Source organism: Schistocerca americana, chromosome 1, assembly GCF_021461395.2.
Source record: "Schistocerca americana isolate TAMUIC-IGC-003095 chromosome 1, iqSchAmer2.1, whole genome shotgun sequence".
NCBI lineage: Eukaryota > Metazoa > Arthropoda > Insecta > Orthoptera > Acrididae > Schistocerca > Schistocerca americana.
This window is the reverse complement of record NC_060119.1, coordinates 1123311586-1123325629: the sequence shown is the minus strand read 5'-3', so window position 1 is coordinate 1123325629 and position 14044 is coordinate 1123311586. Positions and strand designations below refer to the sequence as shown.

The 14044-nt window shown below is 37.4% G+C and overlaps 1 protein-coding gene across 1 annotated transcript in view; it reads left to right on the top strand.

The window, feature by feature from the left end:
- LOC124551018 (serine/threonine-protein phosphatase 6 regulatory ankyrin repeat subunit C-like) overlaps positions 1–14044 on the top strand; it is a 404623-nt gene that overhangs the window by 309140 nt on the left and 81439 nt on the right. Inside the window, exon 17 of the mRNA XM_047125868.1 lies at positions 10312–10422. Within this exon, the coding sequence (XP_046981824.1) occupies positions 10312–10422 (111 nt within the window). The remainder of the gene's footprint in view (positions 1–10311; positions 10423–14044) is intronic.

The window sequence follows — 14044 nt, the reverse complement described above, 5'->3', positions numbered from 1 at the left end:
TGTATCTGTCCTGAGACGCCATGACCGGCCTCATTTGAACTCTTCTGTTGGGAGAGTTAATTTGGAGTTGGAACGGCTGCTTGGGTCGGGTGTGAGGGCTCATATTGGTGTGGTTCCTGTTGATTCTCTCAGTAGGTGGGACTATACCAGACACGGCCTACATCTCAACAGGAAAGGGAAGGGGAAACTGGCTGGGGTAATAGCAGGAAATTTAAAGGGGGGAGGCACTGCCATGAAAGGTAAAATGCCAGTGGTTACAGGTGTTGGAGCAGCACCTTTTTTAGGATAGGTAAGACAGAAAGATGTCAAGTTCCACTAGAGGTCAGGATTGAAACAAATCTTGAGTTTAGGAAAGAAATTAAACAGCACAATTCTAGCACATTGGATCACCAATCACAGCAGTCAATTATAAATTTTCACCAATCACCAGAAATTTTATCTCCACCAACCTGTATCTCAGTCCTAGGTAATTACATTGATGAATTAAAGTCACCCAACACAGTTGACATAATCTGCCTGTCTGAGCACCGTGTGAACGCTGGTATAGGAACTAGGCCTAAGCACAATGAGAAACTCAGACAGGAGAGTACTGCAAATGTTTGAATAAGGAAAGGTTCTCATAAAAGTATAATTAAAAATAATGTAAGTATATTTCATCGAAATATTGGGAGTTTAAAGAATAAAATAGATGAGCGTCCGGTCTGTTTAGAAGATTTAGAAGCTGAGGATGAAATAGATATACTATGCCTGTCTGAGCATCACATTGTTACTGATATGGATAAGGTAAATGTAAGTGGATATAAGCTCTCTGCACATGTAATGAGAGAAAATATGGAGAAAGGAGGAGTTGCCATATATGTCAAAAGTTATCATTGTGCAAAAAGTATAGAAACAAAAAAGTTTTGTGTAGAGAAACATATAGAAGCATGTGCCTGTGAGCTTAAATTAAATAAAGGCACATTTATAATTGTAACAGTATATAGGTCCCCATCAGGAAATTTTCATCTATTTCTGAAAAATTTGGACTCCTTGTTGTGCTATCTGTCAGACAGGGGAAAGCAAATTATTATTTGTGGGGACTTCAATGTAGATTCTCTGAAAGAGGTTAATAGGAAAAATGACCTTGAAGTATTACTCGGTTCTTTCAATTTGACACTCGTTATTGATTTTCCTACTCGGGTGGTAAAGGATACCAGCTCACTGATAGATAACTTCTTTATAGACCAAGATAAGTTTAACCAGATAAATGCTCAGCCTGTTGAGAATGGTCTTTCTGATCATGGTGCACGGCTAGGTACAATATATGACATAGCTCCATTCAGCAATACTAAACAGTCCTCCAAAGTAGTACGTTCCGTCAACGTTTTAACAATTGCAAATTTCAGGGAAAGCCTACAGCAGTTAGACTGGGATGAGGTTTACCATGAACCTGATGTCAATTTAAAATATAATTTATTTCATGACATTTTTGTAAATGCATTTGAAAACTGCTTCCCGAAGAAAATAGTTAAATATACTCGTAAGAAACATTGTAAAAAACCATGGCTTACTAAGGGTATAAAAATATCTTGTAACCAGAAAAGGGAAATGTACCTGACAGCAAGAAAGAGTAGTGACCCAGAAACTATCAAACATTATAAAAACTACTGTGTTATATTAAGAAAAGTTATTAAAAAATTCAGAAGTATGTGTATCATGTCTGAAATCAGCAACTCTGATAATAAAATTAAAACAATTTGGAATATTATTAAAAGAGAAACAGGTCAACCAAGAGCACAGGAAGACAGTATTACCATCAAATTGAACGAAAACTTTACGAACAAAAAGTCAGAAGTTGAAAATATTTTTAATAATCATTTTCTAAATGTTGTGGATATAGTAGGATCCTGGTGGTCATTAGAAGATGCTAGGCTGTTAATGGAAGAGGCCATACCTATGCAATTTGATACAATTGAAATCTCACCCACTTCTCCCTCTGAAATTAGAAAAATAATAAACTTGCTTAAAAGCAAAAACGCACATGGAATTGATGGCATTTCCAGCTTGTTCTCAACAGATAGGTAAGATTCTCAGCCACCTGTGTAATAGCTCTCTGGAACAGGGCATTTTCCCTGATAGACTGAAATATGCTATTGTTATACCTTTGCATTAAAAGGGGGATGGATCTGACGTCAACAATTACTGTCCAATCTCCCTTCTAACAGCTTTATCCAAAATTTTTGAGAAAGTAATGTATTCAAGAGTAGCTTCACATTTCTGTAAAAATGAAGTACTAAAAAAATGTCAGTTTGGTTTCCAGAAAGGTTTTTCAACAGAAAATGCCATATATGCTTTCACCAATCAAATTTTGAATGATCTGAATATCCGAACACCACCCATTGGGATTTTTTGTGATCTCTCAAAAGGCTTTTGATTGTGTAGATCATGAAATTTTGCTAGACAATCTCAAGTATTGCGACATGAGTGGGACAGTGCACAAATGGTTTAATTTGTACCTAACTGGAAGAGTGCAGAAAGTTGAAATAAGCAGTTCTCATAATATGCAAAGATTAGCACATTCCTCAAACTGGGGAACTATCAAGAATGGGGTTCCACATGGGTCAGTCTTGGGTCCTTTGTTGTTCTTAATATATATTAATGACTTGCCATTCTGTATTCATGAAGAGGCAAAGTTAGTTCTCTTTGCTGATGATACAAGTATAGTAATCACACCTGACAAACAAGAATTAACTGATGAAATTGTGAATACTGTCTTTCAGAAAATTACTAAGTGGTTCCTTGTAAATGGACTCTCACTGAATTTTGATAAGACACAGTACATACAGTTCCGTACAGTGAATGGTATGATGCCATTAATAAATATAGACCTTAATCAGAAGCATATAGCTAAGGTAGAATATTCCAAATTTTTAGGTGTGTCCATTGATGAGAGATTAAATTGGAAGAAACACATTGATGATCTGCTGAAACGTTTGAGTTCAGCTACTTATGCAATAAGGGTCATTGCAAATTTTGGTGATAAACATCTTAGTAAAATAGCTTACTATGCCTCTTTTCACTCATTGCTTTCATATGGCATCATATTTTGGGGTAATTCATCACTGAGGAATAAAGTATTTATTGCACGAAAGCATGTAATCAGAATAATAGCTGGTGTCCACCCAAGATCATCCTGCAGACATTTATTTAAGGATCTAGGGATATTCACAGTAGCTTCTCAGTATATATACTCTCTTATGAAATTTGTTATTAACAACCAAACCCAATTCAAAAGTAATAGCAGTGTGCATAACTACAATACTAGGAGAAAGGATGAACTTCACTATTCAAGATTAAATCTAACTTTGGCACAGAAAGGGGTGAATTATACTGCCACTAAAGTCTTTGGTCACTTACCAAATAGTATCAAAAGTCTGACAGGTAACCAACAAGTATTTAAGAAGAAATTAGAAGAATTTCTGAATGACAACTCCTTCTACTCCATAGAGGAATTTTTAGATATAAAGTAAGAAAAAAAAAACAAAAAAAATTATAAAAAAAATAAAAAAATAAAAAACACAAAAAATAAAAAATGTTGTTATATTAACTTAAGTATGTTGTTAAATTAACTTAATTATGTCATGTATTGGAAAATTTGACTCATTCCACATCATTACGAAATATCGTATTCATGATCCATGGAACTAGTATTAATCTAATCTAATCTAATCTAAACCAGTCTCAGGACTGAAGACCACAACAACAACAACTTTCCCCAAACTGTTGGCACGAACCTCTCACACTTTTTTGGCTTTTCCTTTCTGAAGCAGCCTCTTCTTTTATTTCAATCTGCAGTCCCATCCATAACGAATCATCACTATAAAGTATCATTAAACCCAGCTGTCCATTCTTAATTGATAAATTTACTCTGATTTAGAAAATTCAGCCTGGCTGTGTTCCTCATAAAGTTCAGATGAGTCCCCCTGTGTCCTTGCCAAATTTTGATTCTTCAGTTCCATCTCTAAAATTTTTTATACACTGTCAGAGTTAATTTTTGTGTACTCCTGTCTTTTGAATATGAATTTCGATCATTTATCCATTATTCATTCAATGTCATTTCCATTTTCCCATGGCTGTCCTAAAACTACAAGCCACACACTTTCAAACTACAGGGTGACAATTATTGAACTATATGAAACAAACATAAATTAGTTAAAAACTATGTTGTACACACACTTTATTCAACATGGATACATTGCTACACATATTCGGATTTAGATTATGCCTGCCCTCATTGGTGATGATGTGGCACAGACAAATAGGAAAATTCTGCATGACCTGCTGATGTTTTGGAACTCAATTATGTCGATGACCTCCTGAATGGCTTTTTTCCACTCAGCAATGGTGTGGAGGCTATTTCTGTACACCTTGTCTTTAATACAGCCCCACAAAAAGGTGTTGTGCATGTTCAGATGTGGAAAATATGTTGGGCAATCGAGGGTCATGCCAGTGGCCTCTAGGTACCCCAGAGCCAGAATGTGGTCCCCAAAGTGCTTCTCCATGACATCGAACACTCTCCTGCTTCGATAGGGCTGAGCTCCATTGTGTATGAACCACTTTTTGTTGAAATCAGAGTCACTTTGGATAATGGGGACAAAATCATCTTCCAAAACCTTCATGTACTGTTTGGTAGTCACTGTGCCATCAAGGAATATCACATTGATTATTCTATGACTGCACATTGCACTCCACACAGTCACCTGTTCAGTGTGAAGAGACTTCTTGATCACGAAATGCAGATTCTCCGTCCCCCAAAAGCACCGATTTTGCTTATTGGCAAACCCATCAAAATGAAAGTGGACTTCGTAACTAAACCAGACCATACATGTGCACACTAATTCTCATCATACCCCTTAGCCAACCATGCAGTTTGAACACTCTAATGCAAACCATTCCAAAGTTATGATGATTTTATTTTACATAGTTCAATATTACCACTTCTGTTCCTCATGCTGCTTGTAGATGCCCACTTTCAAGGGTCATAAGCATTTTCATTTGTTAGGTTAGTACTGGGTTTAATCCTCTAGATGGGTCTTCAGCTACTTTCATAATGACAGACTTGGGAATGTATACAACCTTTTATCATTTGTTGGAGCCTTTGATGAGAAAGAGTATTCATGGAAGTTGAACCCACTATGTTATCTTATTCATTGCCTTTTAAATACAGTATTTCATTGAAAAGGATAGAGTACTTTTCAAAATTTGTGCCCCTAGTTCTTTTATCAATGTCATAAGCACATCTGATGTTTCAAAATTTTAAATATGGCTGAAGCAGCAACTGACGGCGCGTTTGGCATGATTGTTTTATGCACCTCCACTGCAGGATGTGATTTTAGTGTATTTTTGCTTCTGATGAAGGTATATTTAGATACTCTGAAACAGTGGTCAAGGATTTCAATAAATAATTATCCTGCAAATGTTTTGCTGTTATCATTTACCGTGGACATCTGATGTCGTCATGGTAATAAATCAGATGAAAGGTAGGAAAGTGGTAGAGGGCAGGTATCACTCTGTTTCTCAAAACTTATTTTCCTCCACATTGCTTGTTGTTTCTGCAAAAGCTGGACAGTTCTCCAAGTTTCCCAAAATAAGTGATCTGTGGTTTGAAAAGCTCTAGCACCCATAAGACTAAATATTTATATTTATTTTAACTGAACTGAAAGATGCATCTTCTGAATTTAAGTTAAAAACTATACTTCAGATATGTTGTAAAAGAGGTAAATAAAACATTAAATAACTATATCAGAACTGCCAATTACAAGGTGAAATCTGTATCGAATATAATAAAACAGAAAACAGACAGTGTGTAACAATTATGGAATTTCCAGGATGGAGAAATACATAAAATTAGAGATGGACAGCCACTCATCTATAAGTAGACCAATACATGGAACACAGAAACATATAACAAGAAACAGTATTGACACCAGCTTTCGAAAATTTGCTCTTTTTCTAGCAAAAGTAAACACATTATCTCACACACACACACTCAACCGCACAGACATCCAAATGTGGATGCCTATGCCCACTGAAAGACAATGAGGGGGTTGGGGGGACCCTCAGTGGAGGATGCGGATAAGAGGGGTGTGGGGTCAGCACACTGCTCTCCCAGCTGTTATGATGGTATTCTTGACTGAAGCCGCTACTATTTGGTCGAATAGCTCCTCGGTTGGCATCATGAGGCTGAGTGCACCCCGAAAAACGGCAACAGCAGGTGGCACTGTGCTTAACTTCGGTGATCTCACGGAAACCAGTGTATCCACTGCAGCAAGGCCGTTGCCACAAGACAATGATAGTTCATAAAAATTGGAACTTGCAGTTGGATCCTAATGGAGAAATAAAACTAATCAAAAAGGAATTATTGACCTTTTAATACATATTGACACATATGAACATTTAGTTAGTGGAATGAAATACTCAAATAATATCAAGCCATATGTTACTAGAAACTTCAAACATCAAAACCAGCTTCTCTCTTTATTCTTCCAGTAATGTTCAAGAAATATTTTACAGGGTTACAAATTTTAACTCAAAATATTCTGCTAAAAATTAACAGTGTAAAATAATACATTACTAGGAGGAGTGATTACTTTATTGATCAGACACTTTCCATTTGTTTGAAAGTTCTTTTACAACAGGAACTTCCCCAGAGGAATGGAACCAATTATATACTTATTGGAATACTTTTTGCATTCCAAAACACACAAGAAAATACTTTCTCTAATAGGTTGTCAGAGTTCTCAGTTAAATATCAATTCCTGTCCACAGCACAACATGGTTTCAAAATAAGTTTCTCAGCTGACACTGCCATTTGTTAAATTGTTAAGTTGGACAATGGAGTAAGTATTACTGGGACATGCCTACCATATCCAAGGCTTTTGATGTAATTTATCAAAACATGTAAATGAATGAACTTCTCAGAGCAGGTGTCTTTAGCATAACCAACAACTGGCTGATTTCTATCCAAATCAGTGGAAACAGATGATTCAGTTGCAATTTTGTGAAAATGCTAATTAAAATAGGCACTATACTGACTACTAATTCATTAATAATGATGTACTATAGCATCTGTACTAGAACCTGCAATGAAGCATGTTTAACCCAACCATTTAACATGCTACAGACTCTCTTCATTATCTTGTTCCCACAAATATAAAAACATGACTGCACCATAAGGGTACAAGAATTTATCAACATTTGGTAAAGGGTTTTACATTCTTATTATTGCATACATACTGCATCCAACCCAAAACATTGTGGTGTCATTGATTCAGAAGATATCAGGATTTGAAGAAATCACAATATCGTTACCAAATAAAAATACTTCCATCAAAATTGAAACATAAGAACCAACAACTTAGCTAACTTTGTAGACCAATTGTTCATGATTCTGAGAAATCAATAGTTTAATGGCCTGTAATACAAAACTTATTGATTAATTAAGATGTAATCTCAAATTCCCACCACAGGGTGACACTGTAAATAGCCAGTATTTGTGGAGGAATTTCAGTGGAGCTACAGTTGGAGTCAGTTGGGAACTTGGACTATGTTGATAAGTGAAGTGTACTGCATGGAAATACTATTAGAATTCTCAAGATAACTATGTTAAAATAGTAATATCAATGGTGGATGAACAAAATTATGTCTTGATGTTTGAATCATACACTGATTTGTAAATAAGCTGTGAACCATTATTATCAGTGGCATATGTGTTTCAAGAATATGTTGGTGATTAGCATTTGGCATTATCAAGGGTTATATATTTTGGGGGAATAAATTGCCCAGAAATAACAAATGCTGTGTGTAAGTGTTTATTAATTAACATGCCCACCACTTCATATTTTACTGCACTTCCACTATTGCAAATTATAGACTAAAAGTTCACAGGCAATCAGTGGAAAGATGAGCTTGACATAGAAAGAAAAATGCACTATAAATGAAAATATTTCAAGCCCACCTCATCAGTATTCTGTGTTAATGCCTAGATATGAAATGAGTATAGCCAGTTTCCTGTTCAGTTTGCATGTATCACAAATATCTTAACTAGTTTTGACATATACAAACCTCGTGAAAAGTGTATAACAGAAACTTTGAGCAATGTATATAGTTGGTCTCATGTACAACAAACTAATAGTGAATGAAAAAATGGTATTATTAAACACTCAAGAAGAAGGAATTTACAGAACATACACTTGCCTTGCTGATAAACAGCCTAAAATGTTAGGCATTTTGTTGTAAAGTGACATAAACTGTAAAAGAACTGCATACATTTAGGGGATAATTTGTAGAGAATGAATGTTTCACTAAAATGAAGAAATTATGAGGGTACAGGTAATTTGAAATGTTCTTGGATTAAATAGAAAGGGAAAACTCACCTCAGTGATAACTTTTTATTTTTCAATGTAGTCATACTGTACACCAATGCATTTAGTCTAGCAATGTTCCAGTGCCTTGATCTCATCTTGAAAATTAGGTTCCTCCAGGACTGTATAATATGTGTCAACTTAAGCTGTCAGTTTTCCATTTGAAGAGCTCCCCATCCACTGAAGTAACAGTTTTGAGATCAGGGAAGAGATGAAAGTCTCATGGAGTCAAATTAGGCAAATAAGGTGGATGTGACAACAATTTGTATCTTAGTTCATTTATTTTTGCCATGACAGTGACACTTGCATGCATGGGTGCACATTGCCTTGATGACAGATGACTTTCATCAAGACCTCATGAAGTAGTTAAAGAGATGTCTGCACCACAGATCTCTACCCAGAGCACTGATGGGTCATGTGTTCTCATAAAGGACAACCTGTTATTAAGTGGAAACCTCATTACTGTATTGCTGACATCTGCTGGTGAGTCTGCAAACTTCTCAAACTATATATAAATTCATTTAAAACAGCTAGGGTGGAAACTTCGCAATTTTGAGATGTCTCTATTGATGAGAATTTAAAATGTAAAAATACGCTGTTGAACTTCCGAAACACTTCTGTTCAGCAACAGTTGCACTACAAGTCATTGCAAATCTTAATGAGGGACAAATGAATAAATTACAATGTTAAAAAGGGAAACAGTTCCTAATGCTCTGCAAAAAATAGGAAGTTGTTCCCTTTTTAATATTATTATCATGTTCTGCCAAGCACCAATAGAAAATTTGGTCAATGAAATAAATTACACACTTGTGCTACTTTCATTCAATAATGCCCTTTGGGACTCATCGTTAAGAAATAAAGTATTCATTGCTCGAAAGGGCGCTTTAAGAATAATATGTGTTACTCACTCCTGATCGCCTCATAGACATCTGTTTAAGGACTATTGCTTCACAGTATATGATGTTTGTTGTAAATAACATATTACAGGAAGAATTATGTATACAGTTGCAACACCAGGAGAAATGGTTGATGTTACTCAGTATCAAGGTTAACTTTAGCCAAGAAAGGGATGCACATTGGTGCCACCAAAATGTTTATCACCTACCCCATGATATATGATACCTGGCAGATAGCAAATTTAAATTTGAGAAACACGAATGAAGTTTCCCTCAGTGATTCCTATTCCAAGGAAGAATTTTTATTTGCATAATACGTAAAAGGTGGTATATGTGATATACTAATTACATCAGGAAGGTAAAAAACCTTGTAAATGGCTGACATATAGCCATATTTACAAATGAATGTGTAATAAAACCATAAAATGATTCATCCACATCATTGCAATTAATCATAAAAAAGGTTCATGGAACATGAAGCTAATTATACAAAAGTGATGAAAGAGGGCCAATCCTTCTTCATTTTTCTTGGTTGCATACGTCCTTGTCAGATGCATTATACTACTCTGTTAACTAAGGAAGATGGGCTGGGTGCTGAATGACACTGTTTGGATTTTCATTGACCTGATACTCTCTTCATTGCGGCTGATGTTCTTGTTCAATGTAAAATGCTACCACCAAGCCTTATAATCAAATAATGATCTGTAGGCAGAACACATATGGACAGCCCCTTTACAAACCTGGCATGTCTTTTCAGAGAACACGGGGATTAAGAGACTCCACTTTTATTGTGCTTGAAATGTGATGAAATACTTCATTTACGCCCATGAAATTTATTTTACTGGAGTTAATAGCTTGGCAAAATGTGAAAAAGTCTGCAGCTGACAGAATGCCTTGGATGGTACTATAATCAAATTAATTCATTTATTGTAATTGTAGTGTCCCACAATTCTTTTCACATTCTTTTTTCACATGACTCTGACAATGAATAATATAGGAATGGTCTGTTGCAGGATGTTCCAAAGTTTGCTGAAAGGCTTCTACAAGCTGGAGCCAATGTGAATCTTAAAGATCATAATGGCATAACACCACTTCATTGTGCAGCAAAGACAGGAAACTGTAAGGTATGAGATTAATAGCTTTTTGTCTGCCCCCTTGGCTGAGTGGTCAGCATGTCTGCCTGTCATGGAGCAGGTATGGGATCGGCACACAGTTGGGTCAGAGATTTTCTCCTTTCACAGTCTCTGTGTTGTGTTATCCTCATCATCATTTCATTATGTTTGATGTACAAGTCACCCTATGTAGCATCAACTGGAAAGGGATTCAGTACAGTGGCCAAATTTCCACAGGTGCACTCTCCCGGCCACCGATGCCATAAGATCATATCATTTCATTTCATTTCAACAGTTTATTAACTTGTGATATATTACACTCAGTCATAGACTTAATGCAGAAGCAGATTCCTGTAAAGTACACAGCTTGCCATTAAAACAGCAACACCATGATGATGGGATGCAACAAATGTTAAATAGGTATTAAGTGTACTACATACTCGAGCAGGCACATAACTAGTGCCTGAGAGGACAGGTGCATTCTTCAGTTGCCCATGCAGGTTTTTAAAGACAGGTCATGTCCCTAGAGTCAGGAAGTGGGCTTGGTTGCAGCAAGACAAGTATCTTCACCAACAGTGTGATGACATCTGAAGCACTGCCGACTAACAGCATGGCAGCCATTGTTGCAGCTTCAGCTCATGGAGTGGCAGAGAGAGGCATATCAGCAATGGTATGCCTAGTGACAACACTAGAAGTCTGGTTTGGTGTGCAGCACCACAATGGTCATACCCATGTGTGGAGGTTCAGAGGAGAACAAACTTTACCAGACTGCATTTGTCATTACCATTTGACCCGGAAACTAAGTTGATGGCATGGGTGCCATTGGATACACAACAAAATTTCATCTCATTCTCATAGCTAGTAATTTGAACATCTGCCTTTACATTTCTGATTTGTTGTGGCTGTGGCTGTGCCCTCTCTTCGAGGTTGTCAAAACATTATTTTTTAACAAGATAATGCAGGACTACATGTTGCCCATGCTGTCCTGGTCTACCTCAATACAGGGGATGTTCAGCTATTGCACTGTACAACCTGTCCTCCAGATGTTTCATCCACTGAAAATGTCTAGTCATGGTTTGCTGAGAGACTGGCATTAGATCACTTGCTAGCCATTGTGAACAATGAACTCCGGCATAGAGTTGAAGTACCATGAAATGACTTAACTCTATCTGCCAGCCAAGCTCATTTTGACTTGGTCCTCAGACAGGTTAGAACCACTTGTGCTGTCATAGGTGGTAACACTATATGATAGAGGTTTTCAGAAATGACCACGAAGAGTTGCCTTTTGTGATGGCTCAGTTTTCATTTTACAGTGACTGGTTTCAGGTCACCTACAAACTTGTCATCAGATCATACTCAGTTTTTAGTGATTGTTTGTGGCATTGTGTACATCATTGTGTAGCTGTGGCAAGACAGAAAAAATGAAACCAGTCAACAGTGAATGTGCAGCTTGCACCAGGAATTACTTAAATTTAATTACATTCTTAGTTTTAATCCTGGTGCACAAATCAATTTTGAAAATATGGTTTATGTTTTCCAGTTATGTTGATTACACAGTCTTTAAGTTGACCTTAGGTCCACATCCATAACTGAGTGGTCAGCATGGCGGAATGCCATATGAAGTGTCCAATTTGATTCCCAGCCAGGCTAAAGATTTTTTCCATTTGGGAACTGGGTGTTGTGTTGTCTTCACCATCCTTTTGTCCTCATCGACACACAACAATCAAGTTGCTGAAGTGTTGTCAGCTTGTACCAGGTGACCTGTCTATCCAACTGGAGGCCCTAGACACACACACACACACACACACACACACACACACACACACACACACACACACACACACACCAATACCCCCCCCCCCCCCCCCCCCCCCCCCACACACACACACAAATACACACAAGTTGACCTTCTGATATAAATAATTCCAGATACCTCGCCACACCAGTGCTTGCACCTTACATTTTTTCCTGTCTTACAACAGCCACACAAAAACCCTCATAATGTTACATCCACTAAAAACTATGAACTGTCTGATGAATTGCTAGGTAACAAAAGTCATTGTCATAAGATAAAAATTGAAGCATCCCAAAAATCAACTGGATGTCATTCTCAGTGGAGAGAAGTCTTCCAAAGTAAGAGGGATTTCAGGTGTGCCTCAGGGGAGGGTCTTAGGACCGTTGCTATTCACAATATACGTAAATGACCTTATGAATGACATCGGAAGTTCACTGAGGCTTTTTGCAGATGATGCTGTGGTATATCGAGAGGTTGTAACATTGGAAAATTGTACTGAAATGTAGGAGGATCTGCACCGAATTGACGGATGGTGCAGGGAATGGCAATTGAATCTCAATGTAGACAAGTGTAATGTGCTGCGAATACATAGAAAGATAGATCCCTTATCATTTAGCTACAATATAGCAGGTCGGCAACTGGATGCAGTTACTTCCATAAATTATCTGGGAGTACGCATTAGGAGTAATTTAAAATGGAATGATCATATAAAGTTGATCGTTGGTAAAGCAGATGCCAGACTGAGACTCATTGGAAGAATCCTAAGGAAATGCGATCCGAAAACAAAGGAAGTAGGTTACAGTATGCTTGTTTGCCTACTGCTTGAATACTGCTCAGCAGTGTCGGATCCGTACCAGATAGGGTTGATAGAAGAGATAGAGAAGATCAAACAGAGAGCAGCGCACTTCATTTAGTAATTGTGAAAGCGTTACGGAGATGATAGATAAACTCCAGTGGAAGCCTCTGCAGGAGAGACACTCAGTAGCTTGGTACGGGCTTTTGTTGAAGTTTCGAGAACATACCTTCACCGAAGAGTCAAGCAATATATTGCTCCCTCCTACGTATATCTCGCGAAGAGCCCATGAGGATAAAATCAGAGAAATTAGAGCTGACACAGAAGCATACCAACAATCCTTCTTTCCACGAACAATACGAGACTGGAATAGAAGGGAGAACCGATAGAGGTACTCAAGGTACCCTCCGTCACACACCGTCTGGTGGCTTGCGGAGTATGGATGTAGATGGAGATTTCTGGAAATCTTCCCATCACAGTTTCCACAACCATAATGAATTAAATGTTTGCACCTGAGTATTACATTTTGCATGCTGTATACCTCCAAATCAACTACACATTTAATAATATTTTCTTCATACTATATTATGTATGCACAAAAAGTAAAATTTCAATATTGACTAATGTTCCTGCTGTTGAAAATTTGATGGCCAGCAGTATAGTATCACAAAGATTGTCTGGCAAAACAGTGTCTGAGATAAGCAGCTTTAGCATTAATATCCCGACACTCATTATCAGTTCATTGCCTGGAATTATGAGCCACAGTGAAATAGGTCCACCAGCCGTGGTGGCCGAACGGTTCTAGGCGCTTCAGTCCGGAACCGCGCGACTCCTATGGTCGCAGGTTCGAATCCTGCTTTGAGCATGGATGTGTGTCATGTCCTTAGGTTAGTTAGGTTTAATTAGTTCTAAGTTCTAGGGGACTGATGACCTCAGACGTTAAGTCCCATAGTGCTCAGAGCCATTTTTTTTTAAAAATAGGTCCCACATCCACCATAGTGTGTCTGTACTTCTCAGAAAACATGGGACTAATTGTAAAAAGAGTA